Genomic DNA, 19,456 nt, shown 5'->3' on the forward strand with positions numbered 1-19,456 from the left:
CCTCCCTCCTAGCATATACACCCCCTGGTAGCCAGTCCTAGCCAGTTTAGTGCAAAAGCTGAAGGAGGACATCCACCCACAAGTAGAGACAGAGCAAAACCCGGAACAACCGGAACCTCTGTCTACAACAACAACAGCCGGTGAAAACACACGGAACAAGAAACCTGCCAACAGGCAATAGGGAGGGTGCTGGGTCTCCCATGTCGGAACTATAAGAAAAAGAATTTACGGTAAGTAACAAAATTCTCTTTTTCTTCATCGTTCCTTATGGGAGACCCAGACCATGGGACGTTCTAAAGCAGTCCATGGGTGGGAATAAACAGAAAAACTGAGAAGTAGGCGAAACCTAACTTCACAAATGGGCGACAGCCGCCTGAAAGGATGCGTCTGCCCAAGCATGAGCCTGCACTTGGTAGTGCTTCGAAAAAGTATGCAGACTAATCCAAGTGGTAGTCTGACAGACCTGCTGAGCCGCAGCCTGGGCGTGAAAGCCTAAGAGGCGCCGACAGCTCTGGTCAAGTGTGCCTTGATCCCCGGCGGGGGAGGCACTTGAATACACTGGTAGGTATCGGAAATGGCCGACCTAATCCAACGAGCCAGGGTCGGCTTAGATGCCGAGAGGCCCTTACGCTGACCAGTGGTCAGCACAAAAGAGAGGTGCACCGCCTAAGAACAGCGGTGCGAGACACAGATCCGGAGCGCCTGCACCAGATCCAGAGTATGCAACGCCTTTTCAAAGCGATGAACAGGAGCCGGACAAAAGGAAGGCAGGGAAAATGCCCCGGTTAAGGTGGAAGCAGCAACCACCTTAGGGAGAAAGTCCGGAGTCGGACGGAGAACCACCTTGCCTTGATGAAAAACCAAAAAAAAGGGGGTGACTCCGAAGAGAGTGCAGCCAAAACAGAGACTCTCTTGAGGGGAATTATGGCCACTAGAAAGGCCACTTTCTGTGAAAGACAAAACAAAGAAACTTCCCTAAGAAGCTCAAAGGGGGGTTTCCGGAAACCGTGAGGACCGGATTAAGGTCCCAGGGCTCCAAAAGGTCGCCGGTAAGGCGGAATGATGTGAGATGCGCCCTGCATGAAGGAACGCACCTGAGCCAGCCGGGCGATACGCCGCTGGCACAACACTGACAGAGCCGAGACCTGTCCCTTAAGGGAATTGAGGGATAGTCCTAGCTGCAGACCGGACTGTAGAAGGGACAGGAGGGTCGGCAAGGCCAAAAAGGCCAAGGATACTTCGGAGCTCGAGCCATAGTGGAGATGACTTCAGGAGGGATACCAGAAGTCGTCAAGATCCAGGACTCAAAAGCCACGCCGTCAATCTGAGAGCCGCAGGATTCTGGCGGAAAGCCGGACCTCGTGAGAGAAGGTCTGGACAGTCCGGGAGATGCCATGGCACCTCTACGGACAGATGGAGCAGGTCAGGGTACCAAGCTTGCCTGGGTCAGTCTGGAGTATGAGAATGACCCGACGGCCCTCCTTTCTGATCTTGCGCAGGGCCCTGGGCAAGAGCTAGAGGGTGAAACACGTAAGACAGACGAAGCTGGGACCGAACTTGAACCAGAGCGTCTGCCGCAGAAACCTGAGGATCGTGGAGCCACGGTTTGACGGCTGAGATAATCTGCCTCACAGTTTTCCACGTCTGGGATGGGGGCTGCGAATATGGTGGACTAGGAGTCCTTCGTCCACTGAAGAATGCGTTGAGCCTCCAACATTGCCAGGCGGCTGAGTGTCCCGCCCTGGAAGTTGATGTAGGCAAACGCTGTCGCGTTGTCTGACTGGACTCAAATGTGCCTGGCCGCCAACAGATGTGAAAGGCTTAGAGAGCTAGAAACACAGCTCTGCTTACCAGCACATTGATCCAGAGGGCTGATTCGGACAGAGTCCAAGTGCCCTGCACTCCATGGTGGAGATATACTGCTCCCCAGCCGGATAGACTAGCATCCTGGAGAGGATCACCCGGGACGGGGCCAGGAAGGAGCGTCCCTGAGACAGAGGGGCCGAAGCCACCACTGAAATGAGCCCCTGGTCTGTGGCGAAGCCACCACCCCGTGAAAGGAGGAAGTCCGCTTGTTCCAACAGCGGAAAATATCCAGCCGCAGAGGACGCAGGTGGAACTGGGCAAGGGAATCGCTTCCATTGACGCCACCATCTGATCCAGCACCTGTATTAGGTGCCTGATGGAACGACGTCAACCGCCAGCGGACGGACTGCTGCTTGAGAAGCTTGAGATCCAGGTCGGAAGGCACCGCCCTCTTCGGGGACTAGGAATAGATTTAAAGGGGTTGTCCAACATTAGCTTAACAAAAATGTTTGAGTTTATCTGTGCTGTATTGTCATATAAATCACACCTACATTGTTATTTTTTGTTTTCTAACTTTTGTTCCTCTTGAATTATACCTTTATTCTCTGCAGCTTCTTGTTTACATTCAGCTCTAGCAAACATGACTACTTCCTGTGCAAAACCTCCCAGTCACAGCTGGCACCGCCCGGCCTCAGTGTCCAGCCCCACCCCAGTGTCCAGCCGCACCCTCTGCCCGCCCCCTGCACACATTCCCTGTCAGTATATTCTTCCCCAGCACCGGACCTGGTATCACTACAGCATTGCAAATAACAGCCCCACATCGGACTCTGCACCGTACACACATGGCTCTGCACACGCACACATATGGCTCTGTACCTCACACGCACACATATGGCTCTGCACCGTACACGCACACACATGGCTCTGCACCGTACACGCACACACATGGCTCTGCACCGTACACACACACACATGGCTCTGCACCGTAAACGCACACACATGGCTCTGCACCGTAAACGCACACACATGGCTCTGTACCGTAAACGCACACACATGGCTCTGCACACGCACACATATGGCTCTGTACCGCACACATATGGCTCTGTACCGCACACGCACACATATGGCTCTGCACCGTACACGCACACACATGGCTCTGCACACGCACACACATGGCTCTGCACCGTACACACATGGCTCTGCACCGTACACGCACACACATGGCTCTGCACCGTACACGCACACACATGGCTCTGCACACGCACACATATGGCTCTGTACCGCACACGCACACACATGGCTCTGCACACGCACACACATGGCTCTGCACCGTACACACATGGCTCTGCACCGTACACACACACACATGGCTCTGCACCGTACACGCACACACATGGCTCTGCACCGTAAACGCACACACATGGCTCTGCACCGTACACGCACACACATGGCTCTGCACCATACACGCACACACATGGCTCTGCACCGTACACGCACACACATGACTCTGCACCGCACACGCACACACATGGCTCTGCACCGTACACGCACACACATGGCTCTGCACCGTAAACGCACACACATGGCTCTGCACCGTACACGCACACACATGGCTCTGCACCGTACACGCACACACATGACTCTGCACCGCACACGCACACACATGGCTCTGCACCGTACACGCACACACATGGCTCTGCACCGTACACGCACACACATGGCTCTGCACCGTAAACGCACACACATGGCTCTGCACCGTACACGCACACACATGGCTCTGCACCGTACACGCACACACATGGCTCTGCACCGTAAACGCACACACATGACTCTGCACCGCACACGCACACACATGGCTCTGCACCGTACACGCACACACATGACTCTGCACCGCACATGCACACACATGGCTCTGCACCGTAAACGCACACACATGGCTCTGCACCGTACACGCACACACATGGCTCTGCACCGTACACGCACACACATGGCTCTGCACCGTAAACGCACACACATGGCTCTGCACCGTACACGCACACACATGGCTCTGCACCGTACACGCACACACATGACTCTGCACCGCACACGCACACACATGGCTCTGCACCGTACACGCACACACATGACTCTGCACCGCACACGCACACACATGGCTCTGCACCGTACACGCACACACATGGCTCTGCACCGTAAACGCACACACATGGCTCTGCACCGTACACGCACACACATGGCTCTGCACCGTACACGCACACACATGACTCTGCACCGCACACGCACACACATGGCTCTGCACCGTACACGCACACACATGGCTCTGCACCGTACACGCACACACATGACTCTGCACCGCACACGCACACACATGGCTCTGCACCGTACACGCACACACATGGCTCTGCACCGTACACGCACACACATGACTCTGCACCGCACACGCACACACATGGCTCTGCACCGTACACGCACACACATGGCTCTGCACCGTAAACGCACACACATGGCTCTGCACCGTACACGCACACACATGGCTCTGCACCGTACACGCACACACATGGCTCTGCACCGTAAACGCACACACATGGCTCTGCACACGCACACATATGGCTCTGCCAGCACCCCCATCCCCATCCCCATAGGGAACACATGTGGAGTACATACTCACCTGTCCTCGGTCCCCGCCGCTCCTGCACGTTCGTGCGCTGTCTGTGCTCTGTTCAGCACAGTAGTGACGTCACCGCTGTGCTGCAGATTGCACAGACAGCCGGAGGGACAGTGATGAGAAGCAGCGCTGCGCTGCTTCTCATCAGCACTTTCAAATGTACCGGCATCGGTGATCTGTGATGCCGGTACATTTGAATGTGCGATCCTGGGCAGGGGGCCCGGTGCTGGAGCTGACACCACGGCAGCTGCCGCCAGGCCCCGCCCCCACGTCACGGACCCCCACAGCAGTGCAGGGGGAGGTTACTGGAGGTGCGGGGGAATGTGTGGGAGGGTGCAGGGAAGGGGGCGGTGACTCCTCGCACTGTAGACACCCAGCAGGGAGGTGACATGCTGCTCCACATTTGCATGTCAACATGGCCCTGCCCATGTAGACGTGCAAAGACCGGAAGCAGCAAAATCGCGGCAGGAGCGGTCACATGACCGCTCTGAGCCGGGGGAGAGGGGCTGACAGCAGGGCAGGTAAGTGGTCTCTATCTACTTACCTGCCCCAATGTAGCCCAATAGGGAAATAAAAAAAAAAGTCAAAGAAGCCGGATAACCCCTTTAAGCAGAAATCTCAGAACCGTTCCCAGTCGGGAACCGGTACAATTACTCCATTGGCCTGCAAGAATGCCACGGCCTGTGAGAAGGCGGCGGCCTTGGAGCAGGGGGGAGTTGACAGAAAAATCTGTTTGGCGGGCTGGATAGAATTCTATCCTGTAGCCGTGGAAGATGGTATCCCGCACCCACTGATCGGAGACCAAGGAAGAAAAATATCCAGCGCGGTCCAAATTGTCGTATAAAAAATCATCTTTATTGTTTAATCCTTAAAAGTAGGAGTTTACAGGCGGTCAGCAAAAATACATGGATGTTAATAGGACCCCACAAAGCTACGCGTTTCGACGTGAGTCTTAATCATGCTCTGGGGAGGAAGAGATGTCGGCTTCCTATATCGTGCAACACACACCCTCCCAAATTAAAAACATGAGAAGAAAAGGAAAGGAGGGAGATAAAGTGTGTGAAAAAAAGTGGAAGCAAGAAAAGAAAAGGAGAAAGAGAGTGTTAAATGGAAAAAACCGTTAGGGAGGGAGTTGAAAGGGTTAAAAATAAATAGTATCTTTATCTCCCTCCTTTCCTTTTCTTCTCATTCTCCCAGCTTTTTCCTCATTTTTCCACATAATCTTTTCCCATCTTTCTTCTCCTTTCCTTCCTTCCCCTTTCTTCTTTTTCTTTTTCTTTTTGCATCCTTCTCTCCCTTTTCCCCTATTTTTTCTCTTTTTCTTTCCTATCATGGAAAAACCGCAATGTCTATAATCTCCCAATGTGATGTGTTGTATTGTGAATGTTCCTTTGAAGACAACATGTGTTTTTAATTTGGGAGGGTGTGTGTTGCACGATATAGGAAGCCGACATCTCTTCCTCCCCAGAGCATGATTAAGACTCACGTCGAAACGCGTAGCTTTGTGGGGTCCTATTAACATCCATGTATTTTTGCTGACCGCCTGTAAACTCCTACTTTTAAGGATTAAACAATAAAGATGATTTTTTATACGACAATTTGGACCGCGCTGGATATTTTTCTTCCTTGATTTCTATATGGCAGCCCAGCCCTCCGTGCGCAGCCCTGGATATACAGCGGATCACAGCAACTCGGTGAGCTGATTTCTCTCTTTTTTGCACTGATCGGAGACGTGTTAAAACCATACGTCGCCAAAGTGGGAGAGCCTGCCACCGACCAAGGACGTTGCTGGCATGGCCAGATAGCCCGGAGGAGGCTGACTTAGTGGCAGCATCTCCTGCGGTTTCTGAAGACGCGGCTTCGTGCGCCATTTGGGTTAGAAACGATCAGATGGAGGAACGAAAAGAACGAAACTTCAACTGATTCCTGCCCTGGACAGGTTTCCTGGTTTAGGTTTGTGGCATGGAAGAACTCTTCCCGCCAAGAGCTTCCTTAATAATTTCATCCAGTTGTTCCCGAATAGTCTGGTCCCAACAAGAGGGAGTCCAGCAAGGAACTTCTTTAGAAGCATCTGCCTTCCACTTCCGAAGCCACAGGAGCCTGCGGATAGCAAGGAAATTAGCCGAGACCACCGCAGTGCGGTGAGAGTCTCCAGCATGGCAGACATGGCATAGGATGAAAAGACTGAAGTCTGGAAGTTAAGGCAACCATTTCGGGCATAGAGTCCCTGTGAGGGAATGCATCTCCTCTAGAGAAGCAGAGATGGCTTTGAAAGCCCGCACTGCTGCAAAAGCTGAGGAGAACGAGGCTCCTGCCGCCTCCATACAGATTTGGCCAGAAAGGCCAACCTGGCGGACAGCAAAACCTTAAGTGAGGAGCCATCAGCCACTGATACAACGGTCCGGGCTGAGCCACCTTTGGTGAATGAGCCCACTCCTTGACCACCACTGGTGGAAAGGGAAAACTGTCATCAGAACCACGCTTAGTGAAGCGTTTGTCAGAGCAGACCCTGGGCTTGGTCACAGTGGCCTGAAAACTGGAGTGGTTAAGGAACACACTCCTTGTACTCATAGGTAAGGTAAACTCTGGCGGATTGCGGTCCAGTACAGAATTAATGTACAGTGGGATCCCTAGAGAGGTGCCGTCAGCCACTGATACAACTATCCGGGCTGAAAATCTAGACACCGGAGGGACCACCCTTGGTGAATGAGCCCACTCCTTGACCACCTCTGGTGGAAGGGGAAAACAGTCATCAGAACCACGCTTTGGGAGCGTCTGTCAGTACAGGCTCTGGGCTTGGTCACAGTGGGCTGAAAACTGGAGTGGTTAAGGAACACACTCCTTGTTCTCTTTAAGGTTTACTGATGCCTTTTCTGCCAGAGGGGGATGCTCCCCTGATACAGGCGGATGGAGGTTCAGTACAAATATAATGGACGCAATCAAATCATTAGCATCTGCATCACCTTCGGACAGATCAATGGTACATGAAGTAGTGTCCGAGCCCCTAGTAAAGACATCCTCTCCGTCCAGAGAGTAAGCTCGTGAATCAGAGCTGCGGGATGGGGAAGGACAGGGGACCCTGCGTCTCCGTTTTAGGAGGACGGGGGCTGAGACCATGTGAGCTTTGCTGAGCGAGCCGTAGCAGCAGAAGCGCCCTGAGAAGGGGGCTAATGCATGCTCAGCAGAGTCCGGGACAGCTGTCCCCTGGAAAGAGCGGATTCTACTCAAACCGGGGGTTCAGCCACCGGAGCCGGAGCCGCTGGAGAGACCACCTGAGGGACCACTATGTTAGAGCAAGCATCACAATGTGGTTATGTGCTCGGTACAGGCAGTACGAGTCTACATGCAGTGCATATTAAGAACAGCCTTGCAGCCTTGCTCTGATGTGAGACATGCTGCAGAAGTGGGGGCTCTGTCCAGAATGACCCCCAGCAGAGTATATAAACAGAGTATATAAGCAGCTGCACAACCGGAGGTTGTGGCTTGCCAGACCGTTTAACATACATTTCTGTGCCCTCCAGTCCCCCAGCCCAGGTCCCCATTTGTCACAATGTGGAATCTCTGTGCCTATGCAGACACTGAGAACGCTGAGAAAATGGCGACTGGAGCAAGGAGAGGGGGCGGGGCCTACTCTGAGAGCGGGCAAATGATGTAGACAGGGGAGGGAATCATTCCTCAGTGAGGAGTATCCGTTCCCTGTGCTGAACAGCCGCTGGGCGGAGCCGCACTGTCCCTCTGCATGACTGACATGCAGGGGCAGTGAAAACCGAAACTAGGCCTCAGGCGAAGCCGGGGCCTAGATTTAAACATGCGGCCAGCGTGCAGGCACCATCGGCGCGGTTCTCCAGTGAAAACTGGAGAACCGGCCGGAAATGTTACCACAATCATAAAACACACTCTCCCCAATAAATAAAGTACAAGGGATCCCTGGAAAGACCACCTTCTGTGGTAAAAATGTCTCAGTACTTAGCTTGTGAGACGCAGGTGCCAGGTCCCTGGGAGGTGAGCGCTCCGTCCGGCAGAATCCTGAAAGGGCTGCGGATGGAGACCGGTCTCCTGCAAAGCAGTGAGAACCGTGATGGCTCCCACTTCAAGCCAGAGCCCCAGGGGATGGTGAAGGAGCGCGGCATGTGAAGGCTCCAGCCCTGGAAAATCAACCTTAACAGCACCGCCGACACAGTGGGGTGAGAAGGGACATGCCGGGAGTCCAGATTGGACCCGCTTTTCTTCCAAATCTTTGAAATAAAAAATCAGAGAATGCATGTGTGTGTGTGACCTCCTGAACACAAAGCATTGAAACTGGCTAGGACTGGCTACCAGGGGGTGTATATGCTAGGAGGGAGGAGCTACACGTTTGAGTGTAGTACTTTGTGTGTCCTCCGGAGGCAGAAGCTATACACCCATGGTCTGGGTCTCCCGGAAGGAACGATGAAGAAACTATTTTTTAAAGAAAATTTATTTGATCTGGATGCTGGAATCTTTCAAATACTACGCTCTGCAGCAGAGGGATCCTGTTTCTCTATCCGTGCAGTGATCAGGCATTCTGTAGTCTCTATTGTGGGTGAGCTGGTTTTTCTCTATTTTATATATATATATATATATATATACATATACTGTATATATATATATATATGTATATATATATATATATATATATATATATATATATATATATGGGTGTAGAGATTTCTGCTCCTGAGAAATGACAGCTGTTGCCAGATGCAGGCCCCTACTTCTCCTGCCTCTATGATCTGCCCTCTGGGGTTTTCTGGGCCCACAGAGTTCTAATGGTTATACAATACAAGGAACGATGCTGAAGTTGGTTTCTTATTCGTCCAGTTTTTTTTTCGGGGCTGAAGTTGGTTTCTTATTCGTCAGTTTCTTATTCGGCAATTTAGTTTTTTCAGTTTTTTATGCATTTATCAACAAAAAAAACACATCACAATAATAAAATACAATGCACTGATGCCCTAATATAAATACACTCAAAACCAGCTGCGAAAATTATAAAACTGGCAAAAAAATGGGCATCAAAGTGGGCACCAAAGTATGTTACTGAAAGGGTTAAATGGCTTTGGGCCACTGATCTAACACCACAATTGCATATCTAGTGATGCCTCTAATCAAACTCAAGTGACTCCAGCCTGGCCCAAAGGGGTTCTGGGCATCAAAACTGGCATCAAAGTGGGCACACAGCCAATTTTCACAGATTTGAATAAGTAACTGGTGTTTTTGAAGGGTTAAATGGCTTTGGGCCACTGATCTCACACATCAAATTCAAATCACTCCAGCCTGGCCCAAACAGGTTCTGGGCATCAGAACTGGCATCAAGGTGGGCAAAACCCCAGTTTTCACAGATTTGAATAAGTAACTGGTGTTTTTGAAGGGTTAAATAGCTTTGGGCCACTAATCTAACACCCCATTTACATACCTAGTGATGCCACACATCAAATTCAGATCACTCCAGCCTGGCCCAAACAGGTTCTGGGCATCAGAACTGGCATCAAAGTGGGCAAAACCCTTTTTACACAGATTTGAATATGTAACTGGTGTTTTTGAGGGGTTAAATGGCTTTGGGCCACTGATCTCACACCACATTAACATACCTAGTGATGCCACACATCAAATTCAGATCACTCCAGCCTGGCCCAAACAGGTTCTGGGCATCAGAACTGGCATCAAAGTGGGCAAAACCCTTTTTACACAGATTTGAATATGTAACTGGTGTTTTTGAGGGGTTAAATGGCTTTGGGCCACTGATCTCACACCACATTAACATACCTAGTGATGCCACACATCAAATTCAGATCACTCCAGCCTGGCCCAAACAGGTTCTGGGCATCAGAACTGGCATCAAAGTGGGCAAAACCCTTTTTACACAGATTTGAATAAGTAACTGGTGTTTTTTGAGGGGTTAAATGGCTTTGGGCCACTGATATCACACCACATTCACATACCTAGTGGTACCACACATCAAATTCAGATCATCCCAGCCTGGCCCAAACAGGTTCTGGGCATCAGAACTGGCATCAAAGTGGGCAAAACCCTTTTTACACAGATTTGAATAAGTAACTGGTGTTTTTTGAGGGGTTAAATGGCTTTGGGCCACTGATATCACACCACATTTACATACCTAGTGATGCCCCACATCAAATTCAGATCACTGCAGCCTGGCCCAAACAGGCTGGAGTGATCTGATATTGATGTGTGGTATCACTAGGTATGTAAATGTGGTGTGAGATCAGTGGCCCAAAGCCATTTAACCCCTCAAAAACACCAGTTACTTATCAAAATCTGTGTAAAAAGGGTTTTGCCCACTTTGATGCCAGTTCTGATGCCCAGAACCTGTTTGGGCCAGACTGCAGTGATCTGAATTGGATGTGTGGCATCACTAGGTATGTAAATGTGGTATTAGGTCAGTGGCCCAAAGCCATTTAACCCCTCAAAAACACCAGTTACTTATTCAAATCTTTGAAAACTGGGGTTTTGCCCACTTTGATGCCAGTTCTGATGCCCAGAACCTGTTTGGGCCAGGCTGGAGTGATCTGAATTTGATGTGTGGCATCACTAGGTATGTAAATTTGGTGTGAGATCAGTGGCCCAAAGCCATTTAACCCCTCAAAAACACCAGTTACTTATTCAAATCTGTGAAAATTGGCTGTGTGCCCACTTTGATGCCAGTTTTGATGCCCAGAACCCCTTTGGGCCAGGCTGGAGTCACTTGAGTTTGATTAGGGGCATCACTAGATATGCAATTGTGGTGTTAGATCAGTGGCCCAAAGCCATTTAACCCTTTCACTAACATACTTTGGTGCCAACTTTGATGCCCATTTTTTTGTCACTTTTATAATTTTCGCAGCTGGTTTTGAGTGTATGTATATTAGGGCTCATCAGTGCATTGTATTTTATTATTGTGATGTGTTATTTTTGTTGATAAATGCATAAAAAACTGAAATAACTAAATTGACGAATAAGAAACCAACTTCAGCATCGTATACAAGGATACATTTTGTTCAGTGCTCACGTGTGACCGGCTTATACTATGTACAGTGGAAAAAGAAACTGTGTGTGTGCATTCCCATATATAACCATGCCTCGGGCTGCTCTGCACACCCTGCATGCATCAGCAAAGCTTTGCCAGCGCCATAGGAGCGCCATGTGTGAGGCTGCCAGCTATGGGAAACATGCCCACGTAATGTCACCAATCTCACTTGTGCCCCTCACTCCACCGGAGCCGCCTGACATTACCAGTGCGCCAGGACAGGTGGTGTGTGACTCCCCATGTGATCCGGGCACAGCACGCCCGCTCTACACAAGGTCGTCCAGCCTCCCCGAGTGGCGTGACGTAACGTGTGACTAGACAGGCGTGTACAGAGCGGCGGTGACGAGCGGCAGGAAGGCCAGTACGTCACACCGCACACCCCCAGCTCGTGATTGGTGGAGCTCGGTCAGCGCCCAGTGACGTCACGGTCTGTGTAGCATGGCTATGTGTGAGCCGGGCGAGCCGGGCAGCGTGCATTAGAGCGGGGAGAGGCCGAGCATGGCAGCTACCAACAGACTTGTCCTCGGACCTCTAGTGGGGGCCATTGATCAGGGCACAGGATCAACCCGCTTTCTGGTAAGAAGTCTCTGACAGGGCACAGAAGTGTCCGGTGCCATCCATTGTGCACATGTGACATTGGCGGCTATTGTGAGGATGCGATGTGCTGACCCTGCCGTGGATATAACAGGCCAGGAGGGCTAGCATATGTCATGGTCCCCGCGATGTCTCCTGCCATCCAGGACAGTCAGATCAGGAGCAGGTCCATGGCTCGCTCTTTGTACTGTGGGTGTGGACGATGGCTATAAGGTAGTGAGAAATGCTCGTGTCTGTCTTGTAACTGGAAACTATGTGCAAACAGCAAACCAATACTGCAGAAGTCTATGGACAAGGCAGAGCGTGCAGGTGTATAGAGTGTGACACATGACAAGGCAGAGCGCGCAGGGGTATAGAGTGTGACACACGACAAGGCAGAGCGTGCAGGGGTATAGAGTGTGACACATGACAAGGCAGAGTATACAGGTGTATAGAGTGTGACACACGACAAGGCAGAGCGCGCAGGGGTATAGAGTGTGACACACGACAAGGCAGAGCGTGCAGGTGTATAGAGTGTGACACACGACAAGGCAGAGCGCGCAGGGGTATAGAGTGTGACACACGACAAGGCAGAGCGTGCAGGTGTATAGAGTGTGACACACGACAAGGCAGAGCGCGCAGGGGTATAGAGTGTGACACACGACAAGGCAGAGCGTGCAGGTGTATAGAGTGTGACACACGACAAGGCAGAGCGTGCAGGTGTATAGAGTGTGACACACGACAAGGCAGAGCGTGCAGGGGTATAGAGTGTGACACATGACAAGGCAGAGCACGCAGGTGTATAGAGTGTGACACATGACAAGGCAGAGCACGCAGGTGTATAGAGTGTGACACATGACAAGGCAGAGCGTGCAGGTGTATAGAGTGTGACACACGACAAGGCAGAGCACGCAGGTGTATAGAGTGTGACACACGACAAGGCAGAGCGTGCAGGTGTATAGAGTGTGACACACGACAAGGCAGAGCACGCAGGTGTATAGAGTGTGACACACGACAAGGCAGAGCGCGCAGGGGTATAGAGTGTGACACACGACAAGGCAGAGCGCGCAGGGGTATAGAGTGTGACACACGACAAGGCAGAGCGTGCAGGTGTATAGAGTGTGACACATGACAAGGCAGAGCGCGCAGGGGTATAGAGTGTGACACACGACAAGGCAGAGCGCGCAGGTGTATAGAGTGTGACACACGACAAGGCAGAGTATACAGGTGTATAGAGTGTGACACATATGACAAGGCAGAGTGCGCAGGGGGTATAGAGTGTGACACACGACAAGGCAGAGTATACAGGTGTATAGAGTGTGACACACGACAAGGCAGAGCGCGCAGGTGTATAGAGTGTGGCACACGACAAGGCAGAGCGCGCAGGTGTATAGAGTGTGACACACGACAAGGCAGAGCACGCAGGTGTATAGAGTGTGACACATGACAAGGCAGAGCGCGCAGGTGTATTCTGTACAGTGTGACACACGACAAGGCAGAGCGCGCAGGTGTATAGAGTGTGACACACGGCAAGGCAGAGCGCGCAGGTGTATAGAGTGTGACACACGACAAGGCAGAGCGTGCAGGTGTATAGAGTGTGACACATGACAAGGCAGAGCGTGCAGGTGTATAGAGTGTGACACATGACAAGGCAGAGCGCGCAGGTGTATTCTGTACAGTGTGACACATGACAAGGCAGAGCGCGCAGGGGTATAGAGTGTGACACACGACAAGGCAGAGCGCGCAGGGGTATAGAGTGTGACACACGGCAAGGCAGAGCGCGCAGGGGTATAGAGTGTGACACATGACAAGGCAGAGCGCGCAGGTGTATAGAGTGTGACACACGACAAGGCAGAGCGTGCAGGTGTATAGAGTGTGACACATGACAAGGCAGAGCGTGCAGGTGTATAGAGTGTGACACATGACAAGGCAGAGCGCGCAGGGTGTATTCTGTACAGTGTGACACATGACAAGGCAGAGCGCGCAGGGGTATAGAGTGTGACACACGACAAGGCAGAGCGAGCGCAGGGGTATAGAGTGTGACACACGACAAGGCAGAGCGCGCAGGGGTATAGAGTGTGACACACGACAAGGCAGAGTATACAGGGGTATAGAGTGTGACACACGACAAGGCAGAGCGTGCAGGGGTATAGAGTGTGACACACGACAAGGCAGAGCGCGCAGGGGTATAGAGTGTGACACACGACAAGGCAGAGTATACAGGGGTATAGAGTGTGACACATATTACTCAGAATAAAAGCTGACACAGCATTTTGATTCGTGCATTTTGGATTGTAGCTGTCCATTTTTATTTATTTTAGTGTATAGAGGTTCCCGTCTACTCGTGTTAGTAACTCCCGCTGACATGGGGATGGCCCTGCTGCTCCCCTCTGCTGTGAGCTCTGGCCTCTTGGCGCTGAGTAATGTGACGGTTGCTATGGATGTGCAGCGCAGACTAGTCTTATCAGGGCTGTAGATACTGTGTCTGACAGATCAGCATGAATGGAGACTCAATAAGACAAGTCATGCTTCTCCTCTCCCTGCAATAGTAATCAGATTTCTCCCATACCCATGCAGAATAATGGACGTTCTTTATTGCTTCGTTCTGGTGTATGGGGATTTAGTTACTACCATTTTAGTGATCTTTTATACATGACCTGATTAGTGCTGAAGTGGTCTCCAGCTTTCAGACTAGTTTGCCTGTAGAAATGACCTCCGTGGTATTGATAAGCTCTTCTGCAGATTATTTGCCGTCCTTCGTACTATTATGTCTGTTCAGTTTCCCTGAGTGTGGTATTTCATTGACAAGAGGGGATTGGTGTTTGGTAGAAGATTATCCACAGATTTTCCGAGGCCTCTATACAGAATGCTGAAGATTCTCGGCCAATCTGACATTACTCTAGGTAGGGTTTGGGACAGCCCCTGTACTGGCTTCTTATCCACCGTATACATGTGACCTATTCATGAATAACCGCTTTGCCTAAAATTTCCACTATCTACATGAAGTTTTGCTGATGCTGTCAGTGTCAGACATTAGACCCTGATCTCTGTGTAGGCTATCCTATGTGTCCCTACCAAATTCCTTGTGACCCTTTCATGTGATCAGTGTCAGTGGTGGAAGGTGACACCTGATCTATATGATTCTTGCCCTTTTGCACCGTAATTTTTTGTACTTTTGCTCTCGCTGTGTATGAATGCTAGCATGGCATTATTTCCACACCGTAATAAGCTTTACTCAGGTTTTGTTACGTTAGATATATCTACATTTTATTGATGTCTAGATTAAACCAGGCAAAATCCGGATCCGCGCGGTTTGAATGGCAGATCAGAGTCCGACCCGGACGCGGGACTCCGGGTGCACGATCCGGATTCGTGTTTTTTTTTTTTTTTTTTTTTTTCTCCCCCCCCCCCCCCCCCCCCCCCCCCCCCCACTCTGCCGGATCCGGACTTCTTTGACAACCTGACGCGGATCCGCTGGACCCGGATTATTGGCAGTCCGCTCAACTCTACTGCTGATCCTTTTAATCTTGGTGAAATGAGTTTCCGCCAGAAGAGCCTGAAAAAACTCGCTGACTGCCTGAGTGTGTCCCGCTGTGGGGAAACCTCTGATGAGCCTGGGATCAGAAGGTCACAACACCTTATTGCTCACAGATCCACTACTTGTATTTTAGTGAAATCTACTTGCTTGTAATGCTGTAGGGTTTAAGGACTCTTTCCTATCTAGTTGTCCTTTGTAACCGTAATCCCTGGTGCAGCTTGTTTGTGAACACTCTTCTTCGCATTAAAAAGTCATGTGTCTTACCATGGGACGCCAGTGATAAAATCTTCATTTTTATGTTGACAGCTTTGGAAGGAGCAAGTCTCTACAAGAAGCTGAGGAGTTGTGACAGTTGTAGCTGTTTAGCTGCATCGGAGGAGCTTAGATTGTTTTCCTAGAGACTAGTGCTCTCGCCAGCCTTCTCACTAGCCATGGTGAGTTCAGGGCAAGCGAGGACCTAGGCACATGATTAGCGACAAGGGGAACCATATAGGGATGTAAGGAAGTGTAGGGGTTGGCTTAAGGTGAGTCAGAAGGTGACCCCCCCCCCAGTGCCCCTCTCCCTAGCACCAGGACTTCCCATGGTATTGTGTACCCTGTGTGTTGCGGCGTTGCCAGATGTTCCTTTATACCTTGCAGAACCCTGGTTGTGACTGCATGACTGTTTGATCCACTATACGGATCACACTCAGACATGCAAGTTAGTGACTCTGTGGAAACCATCGGACTGCACTTAGAAGACTAAAGATGAGCGAAACTTTGAGGTTCAGTTCGCCAGGTGCATTTGAACCTTAGATAAGGTTCGTTTTGTGACCCAGACTTGTACCGAACATCAATGGAAGTCAGTAATTTGGTAGTTTGTGTCTCCGCCCACATGTAGCCAGCTATAAGTGTGACGCCCTGGCTGGGCCAGGTGGTCACAAATAGTGCCCCGCATTACACCTGTCCCTCATAGGTAACACACAGCCAAACACTTAAACCCTAGTCACCCCCATCAGAGCTTGATGGACACACCAGGGGGCGGAAGCAGGCGGTTGGAAGGCGCCCACCGAGGAGTTCAGAGAGCCTGGGGCTGGAAAGTAGCCAGATAAGGTTGAGAGTTCGAGTGGAAAGGTGTGTGGGCTGGAGCTGTGTGCAGCTCCAGCATAGGCAAGAACCCAAACTGAACCGGTGCCAGGGTAGGAGCCCTGGTACCATCTGGTTAGGAGGCAGACGACGACTCAGTCTGCAGGGAGTCGGGAAGGACGGCTTGGTGGAACCGTGGTGGACCGGGTCAGGGTAGTGGCCCGCCGGTACTGACCCGGGCAACCGACTTGGAAACCAGAGCACAAAAGGGGGTATTCAGACCCTGAAGCTAGGTCCAGAAGCTACTGGGGGCTAGCTAATGAACTGATTGCGGCCAGGACTAGAGGTCCTGTCCCACCCAAGGTCCCGACTGAAGGCAACAGCCCAACGAGGGGGATAAGCAGCCACCGCCACGGCTCAGAGATCTCACGGGCCAGCGTCTGCGGGCAAAGGGCTCCTCAGGTAACCACAAGCCGGGAGCGGACTCCTGAAGTGGCAAGCGCAGTAGTCCACCATCACAAAGAGGTGCGGGAGAAAGACAGAGACCACCAGCCAGGTGGGGGACCAGACTGCAGGCGGCTGCGGGGCACCGACCACCATCACCTTGGTTTACCAGAGACTCGTGTGTTTACTAATAGTGAGTACATCATTGCCCTCCGGCCGCCATCTCCCTGCACCGCCAATCACCCCCAACGGATCCCGGGGCCACCATCCCTGCCCACGGCGGGGGTTAACAACTTGCTGCGCAACATCTCCCCCGGGTGCCCTGTAGCTGCAGAGGTGGTGTCCACCTTCACCACATCCCATGGGTGGCGTCACGAACTTAACGCGGCTCCGGCCGTACACCTACGTCCATAAACCCCCTTTTGATTCGAGTGACCGCAGAACCCCCGGGTCCGGAGACCCTCGAACCACCCACTGAAGGTCCGGATCCGAGCGGCTCGGCTGCCGAGCACGGGGCGGTACATAAGCAAAACACTTCTGGGGAAGGGTGGGTGGATTTTTTTTCAACTTTTTTTTATTTTTTTTTTTATTTATTGTATATATTGGAAATGTTAGAAAAGATTCCTCGGCTATGTTGTATGGTACGGATCGTATACTTGTCTGCAGAGCTCACCATTCAGTGTTGATAACATTATTTCTTAAGTCTTGTTTGGTGACTTGTCATTGTGGCTACAATTGGACAAATCTTTGGATATTGGTATGTTTACACCACATACTGACGGATATATTTTACAACTTTTTTCAGTGTAAGTAAAAGCATCTGCCCATTTAAATAGTCTGGCAATCCCTCAACAAATGGGTAAAACACTTGCTTATCATGTGCAATGACTTTTAAACAAGTGGTAAAGCATCATTAGTCTCAGCAGCACATAGTCCTGTGTAAACAGGTAATGTGCTGCCGATAACATGATCTACGTGCACAGAACGATTATTCTGATATGTAAATGAGGCATTAGAGCTGTTTGTAGATCTGAAGCCTCCGTCACTCCAGCTCTATTCCTCGCCCAGCGTCGCCTCCTCTTGTTTAACTGACAGCCTCTATGCTATGTGACTTCAGGCAAAAGAGCTATCAGCTAAGCAGGAGGAGGCGACACTGGGTGAGGAATAGAGCTGGAGCGACAGAGGCTTCAGAACGAATAAGCAGGTCATTAAATGTCTGTTAATTATCTTTTATGTAGCAGCATCATCAGCAGTCATTTTATGGCCATAGTCTGCACATCGAAATACATCAGAAGTATCATTTGGAGCTAAGAAATGCAGTATACCTCCATATGAAATTAGTGCGTATTTGGTTATACAGAATTGCACTGTTTTCGGGACCTTTATAACTCTGAGCTTGTATGGTGCTGATATAGGAACATGTACTCGAGGCCTTATCAGCTTTCCTAAATGAGAGAAAACGATTAAAAAGGTATTTCCATCTACTAATGTTAAGGGGGCTTTACACGCTGCGATATCGCTAATGCGGAGTCGTTGGGGTCACGGAATTTGTGACGCACATCCGGCCGCATTAGCGATGTTGCTGCGTGTGACACCGATGAGCGATTTTGCATCGTTGCAAAAACGTGCAAAATCGCTCATCGGTGACATGGGGGTCCATTCTCGATTATCGTTACTGCAGCAGTAACGATGTAGTTCGTCGCTCCTGCGGCAGCACACATCGCTCCGTGTGACGCTGCAGGAACGAGGAAGCTCTCCTTACCTGCCTCCCGGCCGCTATGAGGAAGGAAGGAGGTGGGCGGGATGTTCCGGCCACTCATCTCCGCCCCTCCGCTTCTATTGGGCAGCCGCTCAGTGACGTCGCTGTGACGCTGCACGGACCGCCCCCTTAGAAAGGAGGCGGTTCGCCGGTCACAGCGACGTCGCCAGGCAGGTAAGTATGTGTGACGGGTCTGCGCGATGTTGTGCGGCACGGGCAGCGATTTGCCCGTGTCGCACAACAGATGGGGGCGGGTACCCACGCTAGCGATATCGGTCCCGATATCGCTAGCGTGTAAAGTAGCCTTTAGGCCATATCAGGATATTCTGTACACTTATGATTGGGAGTCAAACGTTCTGAAAAGTAAGAACGCTGCTTTATAGGGAAATAATTGTGGCCCCTTCACAGTTTTTGCTAGTGCTGTGGCCCTTTTGTTCTGGGTATATGCGTCATGATTTGTAAGAACGAACCTCTCCTACCCCACCAGGTGACCACAGATAAAGTGATCATAATCAGTTGACATAGATAATTATTGACAGATAATTATTATTCCAACTACTTATTGAC

At 50.9% G+C, this 19,456-nt stretch overlaps 1 protein-coding gene across 3 annotated transcripts in view; it reads left to right on the forward strand.

Moving 5' to 3' along the window:
* Window positions 1-11,909: 11,909 nt before the first annotated feature.
* The window catches only part of GK (glycerol kinase), a 123,165-nt gene continuing 115,618 nt past the window's right edge, over window positions 11,910-19,456 (forward strand). For all 3 annotated transcript variants that reach the window (XM_075336493.1, XM_075336495.1, XM_075336494.1), the window contains exon 1: window positions 11,910-12,086. In XM_075336493.1, coding sequence (XP_075192608.1) covers window positions 12,009-12,086 — 78 coding nt within the window. In that variant the 5' untranslated portion in view covers window positions 11,910-12,008. The remainder of the gene's footprint in view (window positions 12,087-19,456) is intronic.

Source organism: Anomaloglossus baeobatrachus, chromosome 2, assembly GCF_048569485.1.
Source record: "Anomaloglossus baeobatrachus isolate aAnoBae1 chromosome 2, aAnoBae1.hap1, whole genome shotgun sequence".
NCBI lineage: Eukaryota > Metazoa > Chordata > Amphibia > Anura > Aromobatidae > Anomaloglossus > Anomaloglossus baeobatrachus.